General features: G+C 44.8%; 1 protein-coding gene and 1 long non-coding RNA gene across 3 annotated transcripts in view; one reads left to right on the top strand and one right to left on the bottom strand.

Annotated features, from left to right (window-relative positions):
• Positions 1-9,403: 9,403 nt before the first annotated feature.
• LOC141732438 (uncharacterized) lies at positions 9,404-15,584 on the bottom strand. The gene is made up of 3 exons (XR_012584110.1): positions 15,371-15,584; positions 11,968-12,033; positions 9,404-10,631 (listed from the first exon to the last, which is right to left on the bottom strand). It is a non-coding gene; the product is annotated as an uncharacterized LOC141732438 (long non-coding RNA).
• A 4,987-nt stretch (positions 15,585-20,571) lies between these two features.
• ARHGEF7 (Rho guanine nucleotide exchange factor 7) overlaps positions 20,572-22,507 on the top strand; it is a 126,151-nt gene continuing 124,215 nt past the window's right edge. The window contains exon 1 of one of the 2 annotated variants that reach the window (XM_074561358.1): positions 20,572-20,941. In XM_074561358.1, the coding sequence (XP_074417459.1) occupies positions 20,777-20,941 (165 nt within the window). In that variant the 5' untranslated portion in view covers positions 20,572-20,776. The remainder of the gene's footprint in view (positions 20,942-22,507) is intronic. The other variant, XM_074561341.1, reaches the window with a different exon arrangement.

Raw genomic sequence — 22,507 nt, 5'->3', positions numbered from 1 at the left:
TTTAGACATTTGGCTATAGGCCAATTTGAGGGCAAAATTATTCATCGTTCTTGTTGAAGTTTATCGACTGTGTGACATGGGAAGCTTGAGGAGAATCTGAAGTGCTATACTTTCAACTTGGGGGCAGTAGGAAAAATGACCATTTTAAAAATGTGATTTACATGAACTCTACATAGGAAATAAACTGGCCATCTTTGAGTCTGAATATGTGACAGCAGTGCGTACAGGACCCTGCCTGTTTCCCCCACTTAGAAGCTTCCAGCTTATCAAATTATCATATAGTCATTCAGTTAGCAAATGTGTCATGTCAATGAACAAATACTAATTGAATATACTTATGCGTGTTACCATGGTTAATTCTACATACTTATTGCAGAACTGCTGGGTAAATTAGGAGATTATTGGCATGGTTAATTTGTATTCCACATCTTTTTGCTTTCTTATTTGTAAGCAGAACCGCTGAGACTCAGGGTGGACCAGAGAGAGCCAACAGGCACTGCCATCTCGTGACACTTTGGTCTTGAGTTAATGCTCAGGTTAGAAGATGCAGGGATGCAAACCTTCATGATTCTGTTGCAATGTTTGGCATTTTCCTTAAAACTTAAGCCTCTTGTTGGACTTCAGCAAGGCATTCAACGCTGTTTCCCACAGCCTTCTCCTGCACAAACTGGCAAGATACAGATTGGATGGGTGGTCTATGAGATGGGTAGGAAATTGGCTAACAGGTTGCAGTCAGAGCATGCTGATTAATGGTTTTTACTGAGGCTGGCCCAAGTGGGATCCCCCAGGGATAGATACTGGGCCCCATGCTGTTCAACGTCTTCATAAATGATCTGGATGACAGGACTAAAAGCATGCTCACCAAGTTGGCTGATGATGCCAAACTGGGTGGTGAGGTGGACACATCGGAAGGGAGAGCCATCTTACCGAGAGACCTGGACAGGCTGGAAGAGTGGGCCAGCAAGAACAGTATGAAGTTTAACAAAGACAAGTGCAAAGACCTGCACCTGGGACAAAATAAGTAAGAGCCCAGTACAGGCTAGGGGAACAGCCTTGCTGAAAGGGACCTGGAGGTTCTGGTGGACAACAAGTCAAACGTGAGTCAGCAGTGCGCCGCAGCAACAACCAAGGCAAATTGGATCCTGGGCTGCATCCGCAGTGGTATGACTAGCAGAGATAGAGACACGATCATCCCACTCTAATCAGCACTTGTCCGGCCGCACCTGGAATACTGTGTCCTATTCTGGTCCGCACAATTCAAGAAAGACACGGACAGACTGGAGAGGGTCCAAAGGAGGGTCACGAAGATGATCAATGGCCTGGAGAACATACCCTTTGAGGACAAACTGAAGGAGTTACATCCCTTCTCCAAGGAGAAGAGAAGGCTCAGGGCGGAGCTCATCACAGTTTTCCAGGCACCACTTAAAGGGTGGCTACAAAGAGGACAGAGGGTCTCTCTTCACAAGGAGCCAGGTGGAGAGGACAAGGGGCAATGGGCACAAGTTGCGCTGGGACAGTTTTGATCTTGATGTAAGAAATTACTTTACAGTGAGAACAATCATTCGCTGGAACAACCTCCCCAGGGTTGGGGTACAATCCCCGTCACTGGAGGTTTTCAAGATGTGATCGGACAGGGTGTTAGATAATCCCATCAAGGCTCCCTTTCCCCACGAAAGGTTGGGCCAGATGATCATTCAAGGTCATTTCCAACCTGGGCAGTTCTGTATTCTTTGATTGTTTAAAAACCTGGTTTCTTTTAAATAAAAGTAAAGTCTTTGGCCCTAGATATTGGAGGGAAGTGCCTGAAAATGTTAAAAATAATGTGGGAAGAGCCTTGGAGGGCAAATACAAAGAGCTGAGAATGAATTATTGGAAAGTGAATCTGAAACTTTTTGCAAGCCTGTCCTCTTTATATTTGAGGAATCAATTCAGAGTATGTAAAGGCATAGAGTGTTAAAAATAATGAAAAGTCTCTTTTTTCTCCTGTTGGTTGCTATTAATGCTTGTTGAGAGGGTAACTGAACTGGTACATCAAGTGGCCTGCAAAGTTACCCTCTAAATTTTGGAGTTTATGGCACCACTAGAAAATTTTCTTCATCTTTTCAGAAATGCTTATGCGTTTCCAAGCCTTCTGTCAGTTTGGTTATTTTCTCCTCTATTACATTTCTAATATTCCACCATCTTGCTAATCCTGTAATTTTAGGATTTTTATTTTTTTAAAAAACTTCACATTTCCCTGATGGCCTCAACTTCTTAATTATTAGCCTTATGAATGCATCTCAGCCTTCATTGGAAATAAAGTATCTACACATTCCAGTTTCTAAGGAAATGCTTGAAAATATGACTGGAGCACACTCTAGAGGCTCAAAATCTCAACGGCACAGAAATAACTCCCAATTTATTCATATTTCAAATCTCATGATTTTAAAGCCAATCTCATGATTTTTTTTTAAACTTGTTTCATTCCTGATGAAGATTTGAAGTAAGATTCGTGAATAGTATGGATTTCCTTATCTGCTGTTCCTCCAGAGAGCTATCTTTTATTACTCTTAATCTGCTGACAGGGAGCTGGGTTTTGTATGTTCCGCTAAGTCTTACATGTACATCAAAGATGGATGAAACTCTGACAATTCATAGAGATGCTGATATTATTTCTGAAGTGTTTTGCAAACTAGCAAAATCTGTCTTGGTAGGTTTTATAAAAGGATTGTGTCCTGAAAAGGACGAGTGCTGTACTTCATAAATTTATTTGGATGATCAAGACACAAGTATACGTAAATTAAAAAATTCTAAATAGGTCTGCAGGTGTCATAAGATTGTATAAAATTTAGTGTGCCAATTAAAATGGGTCACTACCTATATGGGGGCTATATGTTCTCTGATACTTTACATCATGTCACATGAGTGGGAAACTTCTATGGAGAAGTGGAAGAGCAAGCTTGATAAAAATCCTGATTTATGGATTGCTTCAAATCATCCGAGTTTGACCATGTATCTGTCCATCTTCACCCTGAAAATATTTTTTATCTGTATAATATTTCCAATAAGATGTGAAGCTCTTCAAGTGTAGCAAAGGATTAGTGTGTTTTTTGGACTGCTGACACTTTAGGATCATGTTTAGTAATGGGTTCACGTTACTCTCTTGAAGGGTGGTGCAGATAGGGCTAAAAGTCCAACTGAGTGACCTGGACAGCTGAATGTTGTCACTCTATCTGAGCAGCAATTTGTAAAATCATTCAGGCTTTTTCTACGCTGCCAAATATGCTGCTATCAACACTGTCAAATTTTTGTTATTATTTTCAGCTATTTATTAACCATACAAGTTGCCTGCTTGGTGTCTGTTAATCATATATTATTTTATGCTGACACTCAATAGCCTCAAAGATGAATCAAACTCGGGCATCCCCGTCTGGATGTGGAGCCCACATCCACTAATCACAAGACCTTTCTTTTTTTAAACTGCAGTTGCTGTCTCTGTTCCCGCTTCTCTGGCTGGACATCGCTTCATCGCACAGAAAATCTGCTCTCCAGTCCTCTGGCCTGCATTGCCTGTGCCGCCTATTGGAACACTTTGGGGCAGAATCAGACATTCTGATGCAGCCTTCCCAGGTCCAGCTTCCAAGGCTGTGCAGCCTTATCTGCAGAGGAGCTGGCGTAGCGTGGAGGTGGTCAGCACACTCTTGCTGTCAGGACCCTGTGTGTGCTCAAAGTCTGGCCAAGACATCTGAAGGACGTGCTGATTCAGTATGTCTGTGCTGAGCAGGGATTTCCAAGCCGTAACCTGTGAGCTAACATCTACATTCAGAACAGGTGGGGTTTTTTTTTTCTTTAATTGGTAGAGAGCCTTTACATTTTGGAAATTGTTTGAATGGCTGTTTAGGCCAGCGAACTGCTGTGATTGTAGTTACCAGTCCCTGGCTGAAACCACACATCTGGAAGTCAGGGATAAAAGGAGAGAAAAAATTCTAGGACAAAAAATACCGAACTGGACCAAACCCAGGAACATTTATTCCCCTTATATGATGTACAGCTGAGAACATGCCTGACCCAGTACAACAAAATAAGGCCTCTAATAATTATTAAGGGAAGGCCATGGCAACAAAAAACAGTGCGAACAAAAAGCCTGATTTCTTTTTTTTTTTAAAGAAAGAGATGTTCCACAGATCTCTAGGGTAAACTGGACAACGCCTCCGAGCAGATTTGCTTTCCCTAAGAGGTACGGACCACTATAAAAAAGTAAAACTTTTGGTTGAAAAAATGAAAAAATGCCCTGGATTCTGGCTTTAAAGTTGGGAAAACCAAAGTATTTTCATTTAAAAAAATCAAGGAAATCAAGGAAAATTTTAAAAACTCTTAGCATTTTTTGTAAAAAATCAGACTTCAAGGGAAATTTGTACTTGGTCAATGTCACACTTTCCCATCAGAACCAAAACATCTAATTTCTAGTAAACATCTTTTTAAACAGTGGCCGAGGTCTTCATTGGCATTTAATCCTTGCTGGCATTCTGTGTCCCTTAAAATCCTGAGCTTGCCCAAACTCTGTTTACAGAAATGGTTTTGGCAGTACTAGCTACTGATTTCTATGTGCATGTAGTTAAATCCCTCTGGGAAGAAAAACTTACCTTTTCACAGTAACTACCATAACGGCAAAAGAAAAAGAGGAAAAAAACCCACAAGGGATAAATAAAGTAAATAGGAAGGAGGGAGTGAGCGTCAAGCAAGAGAGAAGAAAATAATGTGCCGTTTGACTGGAGCCAGAGAGGGAAAGATATTACTCAGGCTTTGATCCTGAGCCTTCTCTTCATTTACTGATTTTGGTGCCTGCCTAGTACTGACACTGGTGCTGGGTAAGGCACCTGAGATAGTTTATATATATGACGTTACCTTCCAACTAAATAAGTCATTAATAGCTATACATAAGATGGGGTATTCTTAGGGAAGATATCGTTCATATTTACTTCTTTCAGTGAGTTTGCTACAACTTTATGGCTCTTATATTTTCAAAAATTGTTCCTGATTGTGCAAAGGCAAATAAAGGCATGGAGTAATTTCGGCTTGTGTTATAGCTTTTATGTGCGCAAACGGCACTGCTGTATATATAGCTAGAGGCTATGGAAAAGTCAATGAAAAATGTTGCCTAGAGGGCTTGTCTCTTACCTGATATTTTTAAAATAATATTTGTTTAAATACCACTAGGTCTTGAGAAGGATTATTCTTTTTTTTAACCTTTTTTTAACAATTACAAACTTGACAGGTTTATTTCATTGTTAGTTATGTTTGGATATTTTGTAAGACCTTTATATAAACAAATTTTTATCTGTTACTACTTATTTACTCTAGGTTAGCCTTCAAACACACTGATTTTTAACAGCTTGTATAGATGCCTTTGTCCTTTGTTAAAATTCAGAAGGACAATTACACTACAACAGAATTAAGAAAATCATGCAGTGGTTATATTGGGTTTAGCTTCTGTTACACACACGTATGTGTAAAATCAGTCTGTGTGGAGTGATAAAAATCAGTCCACTGCCTTAATAAAATTTGCTTGTACACAGCGGTCTGAACTCTGCAGCTAAAGTCGAGGAGAGCCTTTCTCCGCCGGGAGAGTGACAGGAAGCAGAAGCCGCTTCTGGCGAAGACATATAATGAAGTTAACTCCCATTCATTGAGCTCATTTACTGGTAAGGGGAGGCACCGTGAAAGTAATGATTACGAGACAGAGCTAAGAACGTCAGTGAGCTCAGCGTACTACGCTTTTGAGCTTTCATGATTTTATTAGATACATGGATGAGGTCACCTCTCGAAATAGCTGAGGGGAAGAGAAAGAAGAAAAGATGCTGGTTGCCTAACATCATGCTGCTATAGAAATCATGGAGCCTCTTGCTAACACCTGGATGTTCATTTTGGGCTGCTGGTTTTTGTATCTTGAAGGCTATGCTAACAAATTGGGATTCTTCTGTTTTGGGTTGTTTCCCTGAAAATTCTTGAAGAGTAAATCAGAGCCGTTCTTGTGAATGCCACCTCTGATCCTGGGAAATCATAAGCAATCACTGTAATTGTTTCAGTCTTTCTGGTCTTGGGTGACCAAAGAGAAATCCTGTTTTATGCCTGCATTTTAGGACCAGAAGTGAGAGTGATGATTATTTAGTCTGACATTCCCCATAACACGGGTCAGGTCTTAAGTCATAGTCATGGAGGCTCCCTTTGGTAACTGGCTGCTGTCTCATCTGCTTATTCAGTACTGAGTAATAAAATGCCTTGAGCTTATTCCTATATAGTTCCTTTAATGTCAAGGTGATTACTGTGAATTTCAGTTAGCAAATACCATCACAAGGAAAGATTAGTTATTTTTCTGTAAAACTCATTGATTACTGATCTTTCATTTATAGTTGTAATTCTAGTTCAGATTGTATTGTAGGCTGTAATTTAGACTTAGTGGTATTTTTTTATTCCTATGTTTGATATATAGAAGCTTCTGTATGAAATCATTGGGCTTGAAAGGACATCGAAGTTCATCTAGTGCATCTTCCTGTTGCCAGGCAGGAACATGTGTAGATATATCACTTCTGACAGATACTTGTCTCATGTTTTCTTAAAGGTTGCTAACAATGCTGAGGTTATAGCACCTCCGCAGAAAATCTGTAAAGACATTTCCCAGTGTCCAATCTGAATTTGCCTTGCTGCAGTTTAAAGCTCTTCTTTCTCATTTCATGCATCACAGACATGGAAAACACATTATTTCCATCTGGTTTGCAATAGCATTTCTATGTATTTGAAGATTTGCTCCGTCTTTCCCTATAGGTCATATATTTTGTGTACTGTACTGTTATTCCTGCCTTGCATTCTCACTTTTCCCTTGCTATTATCGGTAGCTTCATTAGCACGTGTATCTGTTGTTATTAACATTCTTTTATTTTTGCCTCAAGTACTTAAAGTTAGAATGTTCACATTGAATCACTTCTTAATAGTGAATCATCAAAACTTCTTTTATATTTTAGCTGTATTATTTTATTCATACTGGTAAAGGCACAAGATTTCTGAAGTCAGTACATCAGGAAATTTTGTTAAGTTGTTAGAATTTAAATACTTCATTTATTTTTTTTTTAACATTGATTTCCGTTTTCAGCTCTCCAGTATAAAAATGCTCTCCACCTGAAAAGCAAGTAGGGATCCCTCGCATTTGCCTCTGGTTTTGGGACGTCAGACTGGACGATTTTGTGCAGGTACGCTTCCTTCCAGGGAAACAGCTTTGGCAGCAGGGCTATATATCTTGTCCATCGGAAAGATTTAGCTTCGAATTAGCTCGATGGCTGGTGCTACCAGCTGGCGGAGAGTTTGACTAGTCTGCCCCTAGAAGGGGTTGGTGGTACTCTCCTTCCATGCCCAGCTTCCAGTGATGAAACATCTGCGCTTCCTGCAAGGTGGACCTCGGTCACTTCACCTCACGTAATCCCAGAGCAGAATCATGGAATAACTTGGGTCAGAAGGGACCTCTGGAGGTCTCTAAGTCCAGCCTCCAGCTCAAAGCAAGGCTTATGCAGGGCTTTCTGTAGTCGAGTTCTGAATAACTACAAGCGTCTGGTGTGATCTGCTCTACATGAGATACGTGGAGCCAGCTTTTCCCAGGCTGAGCAAGCCCAGCTTTCTCAGCCTCTCCTTTTCTGTGGTGTTCTTCAGGCCCTGGACCATCTTTGTGGCCCTGTGCTGGATGGCTCTAGATTGTCAGCAAGTCTCTGGTGCTGGGGAGCCCAGGATGGGATGCGCTACTCCAGATGTAGCCCTCAAGTGGGAAAAATGGCCTGACAAGAAAGAAGAAAAATCACTGCTGGCTACACTCTAGCACTGAGTACTTGAGGCAGCATGGGGTTAATGTAGGTGAGATAAAGTTTCCGTAGGGATTTAAAATTTGGGGGGATTTCCCCCCCTTCAAGCTGTTTCTATGAGTTTTCTTCCGAACAAGCAGTATTTTTTGCTTAGCCCCCATACGGGTAACTTTTATGTAGAGCTCAGCATCCATTTAAACGCCTCTCTCAGTCTTTTTCGCTCCTTTGCACTACGAGTGCCACATGCTTTCTGTGTCTTTAAACAGATTGTGGTAACGAATGGCCGTGCTGGCCATCGATCCATCTGCAGGCTTGCATCATCTAAAGCCTTCAAAAGAACAGCTGTCTGCAGATCTAATTTTCTTCTAGAATACCTTTCTGTAATATTAACCAAATATTCAAATTATTTGCAGCATTCCTGCTGTCAGTGGCTTAATACCTCTCTGCCTGAGAAGAAAGCTGAAGCTTAATTGCGCTGCGGTCGGCAAACTCATCTATACTTTATTTTGGGAGCTCAACTGGCTGTTACGGAGGGGCAATTTCCGTTTCATCTGAGCACATCCTGTGCTAGTGAAATACCTCAATCACGAACATATGTTACAGGAAATACAGTTGTAGCACATAGGGGGTTTTTTCTTTTATTCTTGGACTGATGACTAAAGGGCAGTGTCAAAGTTCATGGTCTAAAAGTGAATATTTCTTGACAGCCATCTTATTTTTAGGTTCTTTAACTTGAAAGAAGATTTTTCTTGGCTTGAAATGGTGATTAAAATATATACAGCTGTAATTTACAGTAAACAATTAAATGCCTTTGTTGAAGCAAAATTTGCTTTTGTGAGACTCTATTGTTTACAACCTAGTAAAAGAACAATTTTTGACTACAAAAGGCTGAATTCTTTCAAAGTGTGTTTGCTTAGTTTTTCTGCATTTTTGTTTTCCTTTTGGAAGAGGAAGGTAAATTATATCCAGCTTTGCAGTCCCGCAGGCATGATGTGCCATCATTTCTTTCTCGTTGCATTAGGTTATTTTGTATATGTATATTTCAGATAGACCTACCCCATTTAGTAAGTACACCCCTAAAGTGTACTTTAAAATAAAGCAAATAATCTGTCTTGTGCTTTGCAAATTAGAAGGTACAAACAGAGTCTTAAATAAAAATGTCTCGGGCTCAAATTTGGATCTTTTTATTGTATCGAATAGTAGCTACTCCTCAAATAGTCCTGCTGTGTCTTTTTGATGAGTAAAGTCCTTTTCCGTGTGCATAAGTCTATCCAACTTTGTCACCCAATATTTAATTATATTTCATTACTGCTATAGAAGAACTGCTCTTACAGGTGTTTAGGCAAGGATCTCAGTGTATTTATTAGGGACTGAATAAAAATGGTGGGGTCACTCCGTAGCTACTATTGCTTAAGTCAAAAGCAATATGGACTGTTTTCGTGTAATGCTTAAATAAGTATATATGCTGTCAGACTACTTGATTCATAATTCTCAACAGTTGGAGCCTTTGAAGACGGCTTAAGCCTTTGAAGAAACTTGGATACTAGCTGAAAGAGCATAAATAAAGACCTCAAGTTATTGCAGAATTCATGACTTTATTATTTTCACTGCTTAATTTTCATGTATGCAAAATTTTTAGCTCTGGTCCAAACACAATGTTTCATTTATTAAATTAATAATTTGTTGCAACTTCTGTGTAAAGACCAACCTTCATTTACATCAATATTCAAAATCCGGAAAGATTCAGAACAATTTTCCCTGAACATGAATTATTTCTTCATGCATTAAAATCAAGAGGAGAGAGTGAGGAAGGAACATCCCTATAAAGTTCCCCTTGGAGTTCTCTCCATCGACTTTTAATTTGGGAAAAATGAAACTGGTATTCAATGGAATGAGGCAAGGAGCGTGGGAAAATGTACAGTCTTCCTGAATTGATGTTGCTCTCGTCATTTTGCACTTGCTCTGTACACAGATGATCTCTGGACCCAGTCTCTGCACGGCAGGACAGTGCAGTGGTGCATGGTGGTGTATGATCAGTCTTCTAAAGCAACAGAGAAGCATCCTTCTTGGAAAGATGCTAAGCGCGGATTCGGAGGGGTGCTCCCATATCGGAGCTGATCAATGGTCCGGTTCCTTTTTTAAGGAAATAGGAGCAGTGGACGAGGTCGCTGGCTTTTCATTTGCCATTTCAGAACATTATGAATGACAGGAAACAGCAATGCTTTACTTTTCTCTTGAAATGTCTCATGTCTGTATGGAAGATGTGTTCAAAAGACTTATTTTCATGTTGGTTTGAGCAAAAGCAGTGCAGTCATACAGCCACAACAGTGGTTGCTTGCATTTTTCTCGTAGCTGGTTTAGGAAACAACCCAAGCTCGAAGTTAACTTCTGAACAGCTTTAATGTCAAGAACAAGAAGTTGAAACTGGCACGGGGCAGCACATTTGCGAAAGATCTGGTGGCTCAACCTCATCTGTGCCGTTTCGGTTGAGTTGTCTGAGCTTCAAGTCAAGGATGGAGTGGTCCCTGTGAAAGTCCACGTTCTGTGTCTGTACTCGTCCTATACAGATTTCTATGATCAACTCCATGGCCTGGGAAACTGCACCCAAGAAAATAAGGTGTTACCTTTTAAATGTTATTCAGCTACAGCTTTGATAGCAGGGTTTATTCTCGTCCACAGAAGTTGCAGGCAGAAGTTGCCACAGATGAAATTTGTCTGCCTCAGTAACGTTTTTTGAATCAAAGATAATATGAGGTTTCATACTTTGTGTTTAAACCACTACTTTTCCTTTGTTTGTCTGAAATTCTACTAAAATAGAAAAAGAGATAGAAGTGGGCTTAGAATTTTTTCATCACTCCTTTCTAATGTAAAACTCCTAGTAACTTAGTGAGAGTTTGCTTGAGCGTGAACTTTCGTGTTTGGCTTCTATATCAACTAATTAAATAATCCTATTTCCAAGGAGTATCGACCAGTAGACACAAATGTATATACTGGAATGTAATGATGTTAAACTAATCATTACTGGTCCAGACAATCCTGTGAGTTTGGACGGGACGAAATGATGAGAAAATGATGTGGGTTTGAATCGCAAGGGCTACACACAAGTTCAGCCTTTTTTTTTTTAACCAACATCCCACCATTTTTTGCAGGCTTTGTCTCATTTCCTAGTATATATTTGGAAGGCTAAATAGCTAGCTCAAGTTATTTTGGTGGTGCTATTTCTTCCCCGTGGCATTAAGCGGTGACATTCGATCCACAGCAGCACAGCCAAGCAGCAGTTGAGGGTCTCTGCGTACACGAGTTATGCCAGACATCAAAGCGGGAGGCTCACATTTAGGTCTGACCCCGCCCATATTATTAAATTTAAAGATGATGTCAATACTGTTGCGAATTACATATCAAATATAAATTGGTTACACAACATTTCTGAATGTTTAAATTGCCTCAGATTGCCTCAATTGGTGTGATTAGACGGTGAATATAATTTACATGTTGAGCAGTGGAAAAATCCTTCCTTGTACTAACAAGGATACATTAAACAATGTCTCCAGCCGGTTTCCTTCCCTTAATGTCCTTTGCTTCTTAAGTTATTGTTTAATACACTTCCTAATCCTAAATTAGTGCAGGTAGGACTGATTTAGTACTATTTGGCACTGATGTAGCTATTGCACGTGTTTTTTTCTGACCGACATACGTGATAAGAAGCTTTTCATTTCTGAACTGAACAATTACAGACTTGTTTTGCTGTTGAACTGAATATGCAAATAATTATGAGGAAAATAGGCAATGCTCCCAGGAAAGCCTCTGGTTTCCAAGTCTAGTCCAATTAGTAAAGAAGGAAGCTTTCTTACACAGCTTTTATCATGGTCTGTTTCACTGATCAGATAGAAAGTATTAACAGAGATGGGACTGAACACTCTCCAGATTGAAAAGTAACTAGGTATAGAGTCAATCCATTGTATCAATTACTGATTAATGTAATACAGGCTTATAAATATCATCACATCGAGCCATCACATGTAACATGCTGAAAATACATAGAGAAATATATAGAGATCTGTAGTGCTTTGAAGGTGCCCTAGAAAGTCCAAGGTAAACACTATAAAACTTATTTTGCTTAATTTAAAAAGAGATTTTATCTTACCTATGCAATGTCTTTCCTTTTTGTAGCTATATCTGACGAGGCTGGAATACACCTTCTGGAAAGGGGCTGAAAGGTGCAGAAATAATGACTGCAGAGCTGTCTTTCAAAATATACTTTACATGATTACAGAAACTCTCCATTGCGAGCATAGCAAACATGGACAAAGAAAAAGGAGACAAAAATTTCAGACAGTCTTCAGCCCAGGGTTCTTACAATGTTTAATAACCCAGTTCTTGTGTTTAAAAGCAGGAATATCCCATTACTTTGTTGGAAACACGAGGTTTAACACAAGGCCACTGAGTAATGAAAGCCTGACGCTCTCCTTCACAAGGGGCATTTGTATATGGGGTAATAACTTCAGTGGGTTACACCTGAAATATGCCAGGAGAATATGGCATAGGAAAATATGGCATATGGCATGTGAGGGCAGACCTTATAGATGCTTTGTTTGCTAAACAACGATGTCACCTAAGCTTGGGAATCCTAGAAAATCCAGCGTGTCAGTGACTCTTAATTCTCCTTTCTAATGAGCTGGGGTGGGATGCTGTGTGCGCACCTTGGCTTTTATAAAGTTGTAGGTCTTTAGGATGCAAGGCCTCTGGAAGACCTGGTTTGGCAAGCTGCTTGTCAGAATGCACTTCATAGTTTTATTTGGCCAGAATTAAGAGCACTGAAAGTGGTAATCGCTGCAAACAGGACTATAAAAGCCAAGGAAAAATACGCAAGGCTGCGGTTCTTAAACAGTGGGACCTTAAAGAGAAAAAGGCAGGGGGACTGAGCTGAGCAGCCATCACCACAATCCATCTCCATCGGGTGGGTGCGGTTTTGATCAGCGAAAAAAGAAAACAGACAGAGGTGCCCGGAGATTCTGCATCGAAGCGCAAGATTTGAGCTGCTGCTGTCTGTCTGTCCATCCTGTCTGACGGGACAGCAAGCGGCTTCCCCAGCTGGCCCTCAGCCCTCCTCTGGGTACCCAGCACCTTTAATCTTGGGCGGTAAAGCCCTTCAGCAGGGCTTGTGCTGGAAGAGTTTATTTTGCATTTGGTTTCTTTCAAAAGGAACACTTGGAGAACATCTTGCTGCTGACTGAGAGGGTCAGAAGTAAATCTGAAGTGAGCCAGTGATGATACAAAGTCTAGAACCTAAACGGATATAACATAAATATTGGATCATGGGGGCTGGAAGGGTGCAGATGCTAACTGTAAGGCAGATGGTGACATTTATTGACTGCAACATTTATTGACTGTAACATTTATTGACGGATCATTAAAAGCCTTCTATCGCCTTGGCACTTCAGTACCTGCTGCATAGGAAACAGACATAGTCAACAAATCGTACTGTAGGACTAAAAATAAAAAGCTCCATCAACTCACATGGTCTGCTGCAAAAATAATCTGGAGAGCACTTGAAATCTTGGTCGAGCCGACAGACGCTGCGCTGAGCTTTGCTGCCGGCCAGGCCGCCAGGGGCAGCGGGTTCCCCAAACCCTCCCCTGAGCGTGCCCCGCTGACAGTGCCGGCCAGTGCAACCCCTGCACCCCACGAACAGCAAGGGTGACCCAGCAGAGGGCAACGCCTAATGTGTGTGACAGCGATTTTCCATGTGAATGGGGAGCGATCCACTTTTATAGTTTTGTCACATGTACCCGGTATGTTGACCACTCCTACAACTGCGAATAAGAATCCTCTTGCAAACCTCAGCAGCTAACCAATGCCATCAAATTACCTGATCAGTCCTCTTCCTCTTTTCTGGGGTGCATTAAAAACAGCGTGGCCAGCAGGTCAAGGGAGGTCATCCTCCCCCCTTACTCTGCCCTGGTGAGGCCACATCTGGAGTACTGTGTCCAGTTCTGGGCCCCCCAGTTCAAGAAGGACAAAGAGTCCAGCGCAGGGCTACAAAGATGATCAAGGGAATGGAGCACCTCTCTTATGAAGAAAGGCTGAGGGACCTGGGTCTGTTTAGCCTGGAGAAGAGAAGACTGAGAGGGGATCATCTCATCAATGCTTATAAATATCTAAAGGGCGGGTGTCAAGAAGATGGGGCCAGAATATTTTCAGTGGTGCCCAGTGACAGGACATGGGGCAACAGGCACAAACTTGAACACAGGAAGTTCCATCTCAACATGAGGAAAAACTTCTTTCCTTTGAGGGTGGCAGAGCACTGGCACAGGCTGCCCAGAGAGGTGGTGGAGTCTTCAACTCTGGAGACATTCAAAACCCACCTGGACGCGTTCCTGTGCAACCTGCTCTAGGTGACCCTGCTCTGGCAGGGGGGTTGGACTAGATGATCTCCAGAGGTCCCTTCCAACCTCTACCATTCTGTGATTCTGTAATTTGCACTGGGAATAAAGTGCAGCAATGTTATCATGAATATGCTGATGGGAGAGTTGCACATTTTCTTGCTCCTGCTCCAGCATCTCTGTGTTTTCCTCCCCTCTCCCATCCCATGGGAGCCCTTCCACCCTTCTGTACTTCAGAAATGTGTTGAAAACTGTCTGTCTTCTGCCAAGGACTTTGGGGTAAAGCGGAGGACAGGCTATTCACACCAGTAGCAGGACACTACTTCACTCTGGTAATGGCTGCACGTTTAAAAACAAAAGAGGTATAGATCTGTAGCAAACTTTTATAGGATTGAAAAATATGAATAGAAAAGGAGTCTACAAAATATGTCCAAGGGTCACGATGTGTAGCTTCCAACCCAATGGGCCTGTATCACAGAGAAGAGGATTTCCTTCTCTTAACCTAGTTTACTAAGTGAATTTTCCATGCGGCAGTGAACCAGTGTCATTAGCATTCACCCTGAGTGAGAGAATGGCTTTGACTGTGCTTCTGCTTATTTGACTTCTCTCACTAAACCTTATCCATCATGATGAATGCTTGGCCCACTTTGATGCTGGTAGGCATAACGCAAAGTCTGCTGAGGAGCGGAGCCTGGGCGAAGTCCAGTCCCTGCTACTGCAGTCAACTCATATAATCGCTTTAAACCCACTCATTGTATTCCCCTCTGAAAACAGTTGGGTTATTTGCCCCACTAGTTCTTATCATCACCGAAGATTTTTATGGCTAGAAGAATCAAATAACTTTTTCTGATTTCCAGCAGAAATTTATTCGGGACCTGTTTATATCCACTTGTTCTTGTGCTAGCATTGTCCTTAAGATTAAATAGCTTCTTGCCTGTCTCTCTGTGATATTTACCCACTGACGTATTTATAGACAGCCCTCCTGTCCCCTTTCTCAGGCTTTGTTTCGCCAGGGCAAACAAGCCAAGCTCCCGTGGGATCACTGTCAGTCTCCTAATGACTCTGTTTCAGTGTGATTTAATTTTTCTGGAACATGAGTGTCCAAGTCTCTGTGCTACACTCCAAATGAGGTTTTATTAACGACGCTGTAACACTCTTTCTTACCTTTACTTTGCCCCCAAATTCTTCATCAGGTACATCCTAGAATCCAATTTGCCCTTTTTACGGATGGTCATGTTGGTCCTCTGTAATCCGAGCTCATTGCAAAAGTTTTGGAGCTCGCTGTTTGAAAAATGTCACGGATTCGTCAACTTCAAGGGAGCTGTGACAACTGCCACCAGCTGGGGATCTGCATCTGATATTTCAGCTTGCAGGACACAGCTCTCTCTGCAGCTGGCCCGAAACGGTGGAGCTCACTGCCAACTCCCCTCCCCCAAGACCTTCCCCAGGGGGAACCACTGATTTGCTTCCGCCCGGCCTGCAACGTTAGAAAAGCACTTACTCCATCTCATGCTAACAGAATACCAGGCAAAATTTGGCAAATGCTATTGATTCAGCATGCACACGTTAAAAAAAAAAAACAAAAAAACCCGAAAATATCAGGTCTTTTTGTTTTGTTTAAATTCAACACATTTTCAGTCATTTTAGCCATTTTGATTTCTGGCCGTTCAATTCTTGTCCTTCATTTCTTTCTCAGTCCTCAATAAGTGTGAATAAAACTTTTGAAATGGCAATTAAAGTAGATTTTTTTTCCGTGGAGAGAGCCTATGTGTGACTTTCCTGCTGCCCATTGTCCTTCTTCGTTTCTTCCTTTCTCCGATCTATACTTCATCTTGTATCATCTGTGATTAGCCCTTCGTGGCAAGGACCTTGGTTTTATATTCATCTCTGCCTAAAGCAGAGACACTTATTATTGGTTTGTGGAGGTATAAAGAATGTGGCGGATCAATGCCATTACCCTGAGCTGCACTTAGAAGACAAAGGCAGTGTAGCTTTTGAACTGATGCTCTCGGGAGCACGGAAGAAAAAGCGACGTTTTGGGCTGCCATGGATTTGCCAGAGGACTCAGCGGGTATTTCCAGACGAAGTTCATAGCCAGAGTAAAAGCTACAAAAGCACCAATGACTGTGATAAAACTTGTAACATACAGAATTGTCTTAGTTGCCCTGTCAAATGAAGCGGATGTTAACACAAATTTCGACTGCTAAGACTAAGATCACGAAGGACCTGGCAGCAGCCCAGGCTCTGAGCTCAGTCAGAGCATGGTGCCAGTAGGCTGCATTGATTTAAAACCAAGATGTGATGACAGTATTTCTACTTTTTGAGTAGATCCTAAAGGCTCTTTCCCAGGAAGTAGTAGACCAAGTGGGCTAGAGGCCTGAGAGATCTGAAATCCATGTCCAGGGGGAATAAATCAGGGAGCTGAGCTCTGGGGCATCCCTCTCCCAGCGGAAAGCCCTCACCATCCTCAGGCATCCCTGTTTTCCCTCAGGCCCTGCAACAGGTGCCAGCAGCCCCCATGAGAGATGTTTAAAAGCACCTTTTCCTTAGCTTTTTTTTCTTTTTGGGATTGGCTTGGACGTTTCCACATACAGCACATTGTGTGCCGTGAACCTTGTTTGAGGGGCCAAAGTCTGCTGGGCCCCGCCATCGCGCTGCCCTGGAGCTGAGCATTGAATCACAGAATCACAGAATGGTAGGGTTGGAAGGGACCTCTGGAGATCATCTAGTCCAACCCCCCTGCCAGAGCAGGGTCACCTAGAGCAGGTTGCACAGGAACGCGTCCAGGTGGGTTTTGAATGTCTCCAGAGTTGGAGACTCCACCACCTCTCTGGGCAGCCTGTTCCAGTGCTCTGCCACCTTCAAAGTAAAGAAGTTCCTCCTCATGTTGAGATGGAATTTCCTATGGTCAAGTTTGTGCCCGTTACCTCTTGTCCTGTTGCTGGGCACCACTGAAAAGAGCCTGGCCTCATCCTCCTGACGCCCAACCTTTAAGTATTTATAAGCGTTGATAAGATCCCCCCTCAGTCATGTTTTTTTCCAGACTAAAAAGACCCAAGTCCCTCAGCCTTTCTTCATAAGAGAGGTGTTCCAGTTCCCTAATTATCTTTGTAGCCCTTTGCTGCACCCTCTCCAGCAGTTCCCTGTCCTTCTCACGGCAGCCCCAAGCATCACCCTGCTGTCGCCCTTCGTCAAACACCCACTCTGAGCATCCCTTGTTCGTGATTTTGCATCAGCACTTCAGCTGCGCTCTGTGTGGTACTCATTTATTTACGCTCCATCGACAGGGTTTCTCAGGACCAGAAATTTTGCATCTGCCTGTTAAGATAATGAAATAATTGGTTCTCTGTTGTGGTTTCTTTCTCCATTGTCACCTCTGCCAGTACCACGCAGCTCATGGATCTGCCTTCCTGAGTTCACCACCACCATCTTTGGCATATAGATTTGAACTGACGCCTTCAAGCTGACAGGTAGTCGGCAAACCAGCAGCAAAGAGAGCTGGTGACACTGAACTTGTGACGGCTGGTTTCAAGTAACTGCAAAAGACCAGCTGCCCTACAAGCCTCGAGATACTTTTGAAAGGTAGGTTTAACTGGACATGGAAATATATCTCTGAGTTTAATATTAAAGTGTTGCTTTGTTGGGGCAAGGTTTTTACTCAGGGGGATGTAAACCTCCCTAGGCTAAAACTACAGAGATAATTACATATAGCATGGGAATCCCAGCACAGTCATTGATCCAGTGTGACCCCTATATAGCTAATTACAGACTGCCAAGGCAATTTCTGTTCCAGTCGGACCGATATTTAATTAGTCTCCTCCCCATTGAAACCCTGACCTTGTTTGGCACAGGGAAAGCAGAGTCAGATGGCCGGCCACAGCATCTCACTGCTGCTCCAGGGGCAGGCAGGCAGGCGAGGTATTCACAGCTGAAAAAGAAAAATGGCAAATGAGAGTCCAAAATAAAGCAGCAGCTTTCTCTGCCTCCCATTTCCTCCTTCTCCCGCTCTCCCTCCTCTAAAACCTGTTGCTCAGGCTAAGAGACTAAATAAAACCCGCAGAAGTACAATTGCCTTTTGGTGACTTTCAGTTAATGTATAGCGCAGAAGAGAGGAGGTATCTCTACTGGTAACTTTTTGGTCAAATTGAAAACCGGCAATTTATTCCTGCTGCTTTGTCTTTCAACCATTTGCTAATCCGTGGCAGAAACTTACCTTCTACCTCATGCCTACCCTGTTTCCTTAGTAACTTCTCGTAAGAATATGACAAAAGCTTGGGAGAAGCCAAATAAATTGTCAACTGCTTAGTCTTTATTTACGGAAAATGATGCGCTGTTAAATCTACTCGATCTTTGCCAAAGCTGGCTGACGTATTTCATAGAATATTTTTTTCTCTCTTGTTCACAAAAAAAAAGGGTCCAGATATTATTAAACTGAAAAAAATAATCAAAATCTCAAAATCTCTTTGCTTGCGTAAAGGGATTTAAGACCTGGAAGTTACCTGAACCGACATATGTGCTCCATATCTATCCTTTATTTATGAGAGTCAGTACCAAAATTACTTTTTCAGCTGTGCATATATTTAAAATGTTTTACAGAAAAAGCTGGTTAAAATCATGCCTCTTGATGCCTTCAGAAAGAGTTTAGATTGCTTAAACATTATCACAATGGGTGCTTAAATAAAGATATCATCAGTTGGTGATTTAGAGGCAAAAGTGGGACCAAAGTCAGGACAGAAAGAGAATCAGAATGGCTTTAATTGTGAAATAAAGAAGAAGGAGTGCAGATTGGCCATAATGATATGTTTCATTGTTTGTGATACTTCAAAACTCCCACCATGGCACGGGTTCCACTTGCTGGATGGGGCAGATGCAAAATATCCGTCTGTCCTACGATGCTGCGGGATAAACGCTCAGGACAGGGGCACACAGGAGGAAAGGATAAAACAAGGGAGCTGTGCAGAGAGTTTGAGTAGTTTGCAGTAAATACCTTGTAGGGGAAAGTCTGTTAAGACAGGAAGACAGGAAGAGATTGGCATGCTCCTAAATCTTTTGGGCACTTCCACTTTTTTCCCTCTAAAGATTTGGAAACAGTTCCCGCACCGGTGGCAAGGTTCTTTCAAAAGTCTCCAGGTAGGCCATCCACACGGCTTCCCGATGGCAAACACTAGCCATGCTTGTGTTCTTCATAGCTAACTGGCTCTTGGGTGGGAAACTGTTGCTCAAAATATATATGGAAAGGGTGAAAGACAAAGTTTCGAATGATGCCAACAAATCTGGGGAGAGGTATCACTCCTCAGGCATCACAGTTTAAGGAAATCTGTTTCTATTATGGATTAGAAGGAGATTGATTATCTCGTCTGAGATCCAAAGGCACCTCTGTCTTTCTGGCATGTGGTTTGAGAGGGGACGCTGGGCCAGGAGAAGAACCCTCCAGAGATGCTGCTCCGGGGCTGTGGTGGCAACGGACATGATGAGCTGGGCTTGAAGAAAAACCAGAGAGATGAGTTCTGGGTTGGGCACGACCCCTCTAACACTGCCTTGATGGCAGCTCTGCCCCTCGAGGGGGTCGGGTGGGCTGCGAGGGGAAGGACCGCGGTGGCATCACCTCCACAGCGTGGTGGGGGAGACCGATGGCGACAGAGGGGCCCTGGGGAGCCTGTGTTGGGTCTCAGCAAGAAAATTAGTGATTGCATGCAGGGTGCTGTCCAAGCAAAGTCTGGAGGGATGGGGTTTTGCCGGAACAAAGAGCACGGGAATGCTTTCACCGCTCTATTTCAGCTTAGCCTTCCCAGTCCTTCCCAGCGTTGACACTGGCTCCCCGGCCGGTGCCATACGCTGCCCAGGCGGGAAGCACAGGGCAAGCTGATGGTGTGGTGGCGGGGCCGGAGCCCACCGGGGCGAGCCCTAACGGGGACATAACGGGCTTCCTCGCGCACGGCAACGGCGAGCAAAAAAATGGAGTTAACGGGATCGGCCCGGACAAGAACCCGCTGCCCGTGGCCCCGGAGGGCGGCGGTGTCGAATCGGTTGCCCTTAGCCCAGCACTAAAGGCCCGTGGGGGGTCCGAAACGAGGGTCCGGGAAAGGTGGCCACCGGCCGCTCCTTCCCCCGAGCCCCGCTGCGCGCCCGCGGAGGCGCCGTCCGCCCGCTAGGGGGCGGCCGCCGCCCGCCCCGCCGCCTGCGGGGGTCGGTGCGGGACGCGCCGCGGTGGGGGGCGCGGGGCGGGGGGGGGAACGGGACGGGGACGCGGAGGGGTGCGGAGCGGCGCGCGGGTGTCCGCGGGCGCGCTGCCCCCGCGCGGCGGGGCCGCCCGGCCGCCGCTGCCAGTGATGTCATGGGGCGGCGGCGGCGGCGGCGGCGGCGTGGGGGGGGGGTGGGTAGGCGGGGAGGAGGCGGCACTGCAGCTGCATGTGTCTGTAGCGGCGGCGGCGGCGGGGCCGGGGCGTCGTCATCTGCATTCACATGGGGGCGGCGCCGGCCTCCGCCTGAAGCCCCCGCCCGGGGAGACACAAAAACCCACGCGAGGCGCGGGGCGCCGCGACCCCCGCCCGCCCCGCCGCCGCCATCGCCATGAATTCGGCGGAGCAGACCGTTACGTGGCTGATAGCCCTGGGCGTGCTGGAGTCGCCCAAAAAGACCATCTCCGACCCCGAGGGCTTCCTCCAGTCCTCCCTGAAGGACGGGGTGGTGCTCTGCCGCCTGCTCGACCGCCTGCTCCCGGGCACCATAGACAAAGTAAGTGCCCGGCGACCCCCCGCCCCCCCCCCCGCCAACCCTCCTCCTCCTCCCCGCCGCCGCCGCCCTTTGTGCAGCCGGGCCCGCCACCCCTGGACCCGGCCTCGCCCGCCGCCGGGCCCCCCTTTTGCGCCGCCTCCGCCCAGGCGGGGGGTCCCCGGGACTGGGGGTGGGGGGTGAAGGGGGCGGTGGGGCGGGCGGAGGGGGGTCGTCAGCCCCGGGGGGGTCCGGGGCGAGAGCGGGGAGCCCGGGCTGGAGAGGGCTCTCCCCTTCAGGGCCAGGATTTTGCAAGTGTTTTACATTAAAAAAAAAAAATATATATATATATATAAAATATTCTGCTCTCCACGTGTGGATGTGCATGGGAGAAGCTTTTGGGGTTTGTTTTTTTTTTTTTTTTTTTTGGGGGGGGGTTGTTTTTGGTGGTTTATGGACCTTTCCTGGCGTGCCGTGAGCTGGCTGTAAACTTGTCTACGCAACTGCCGGAGCGGTCGGTGCCTCACCTCGCTCGGGAGGTGATGCGGCTCAGCCCCTTGAAGGACACCTTAGCGTTTGATGCTGAGTTTTCTTGAAGGCTGTTTTAGCGTTATTTGGGTCTTTTACTGCTCGGGGAGCCTGTGAGGAAAAATAAACCTCGTCCTTTTCGGGTTGAAAAAACACATTACAGCTCCGTTCTACGTTGCGTTTGAAGAAAATGTACTCTGTCAGGTAACTTTTCTGTGTTAGGTGCGTGCGTATGTAATTCCTGTTGTAGCTCAGCTGGGGGGGGGGGCTTGATTTTTGACACTGTGCCCCAAGACCTGGGACGGTGCTGTGTCTCACCTGGTGCTCAACAGCGCGAGCACACGTAGCGACCCGCGTATTGACAAAACTTTCCTTATGAGCCAGCACAAGGTGGCTGAAGAGAAGATTGATGAAGGTCATCTGCTGTGCTGATGGGGAAACTCTTGGCTTGAAGATAACGCTGAGTTTTTCACCTTTTTGGAGCTGGCAGACCACTCCAGGCATTGGAGCCTGCTGACAATGGGCTTTTGTTACCTTTTGTGGCTCTTCTTCAAGTAGTCCGCTGACCCACAAAGTTGAAACCCGGTGCTTTGAGCTGGGTAGGGCACTGGAGTGGGCTGTCTCCCTTCGGTTCTTCAGTTGGCCACCAACTGGGGTTGCTGTGTTGTACTGGAGCGTGGAGGTCCTGGTCCTGGCCTGGAGTCCCACTCTGCTGGATGTGATTAGGTCATTCCTGCCCACCTAAGTCACAAGCAAGTCAGGAGGCAGCATGGGGATACGGAGACCCTGCAGGATCCTGTGGCGCTATCAATGGCTGATCGAAGAGATGAGAGCAGGGGCAGCGTGTCATCGTTGGTGTGAGCGTGGGTAGCTTGGGGTCCACCATGGTGACCGGTGGAGCTAGCTGGGACAGCTAAAGCCACTGCTGCTGCTGCCTGCTTTCCCTGCCACCATTTTCCCAGAAGAGGCTGTTTGGGCAATAGAGCTGAAGAGGACGTGTGTCCGCCCCTTGAGGCGTTGAGGCGTTATGGCTGTGGTATGTGAGGTGCGCACTGAGCTCTG

Source organism: Larus michahellis, chromosome 1, assembly GCF_964199755.1.
Source record: "Larus michahellis chromosome 1, bLarMic1.1, whole genome shotgun sequence".
NCBI classification, from domain to species: Eukaryota; Metazoa; Chordata; class Aves; order Charadriiformes; family Laridae; genus Larus; species Larus michahellis.
The sequence above is the reverse complement of the archived record's forward strand: the minus strand, read 5'-3'. Positions and strand labels throughout refer to the sequence as shown.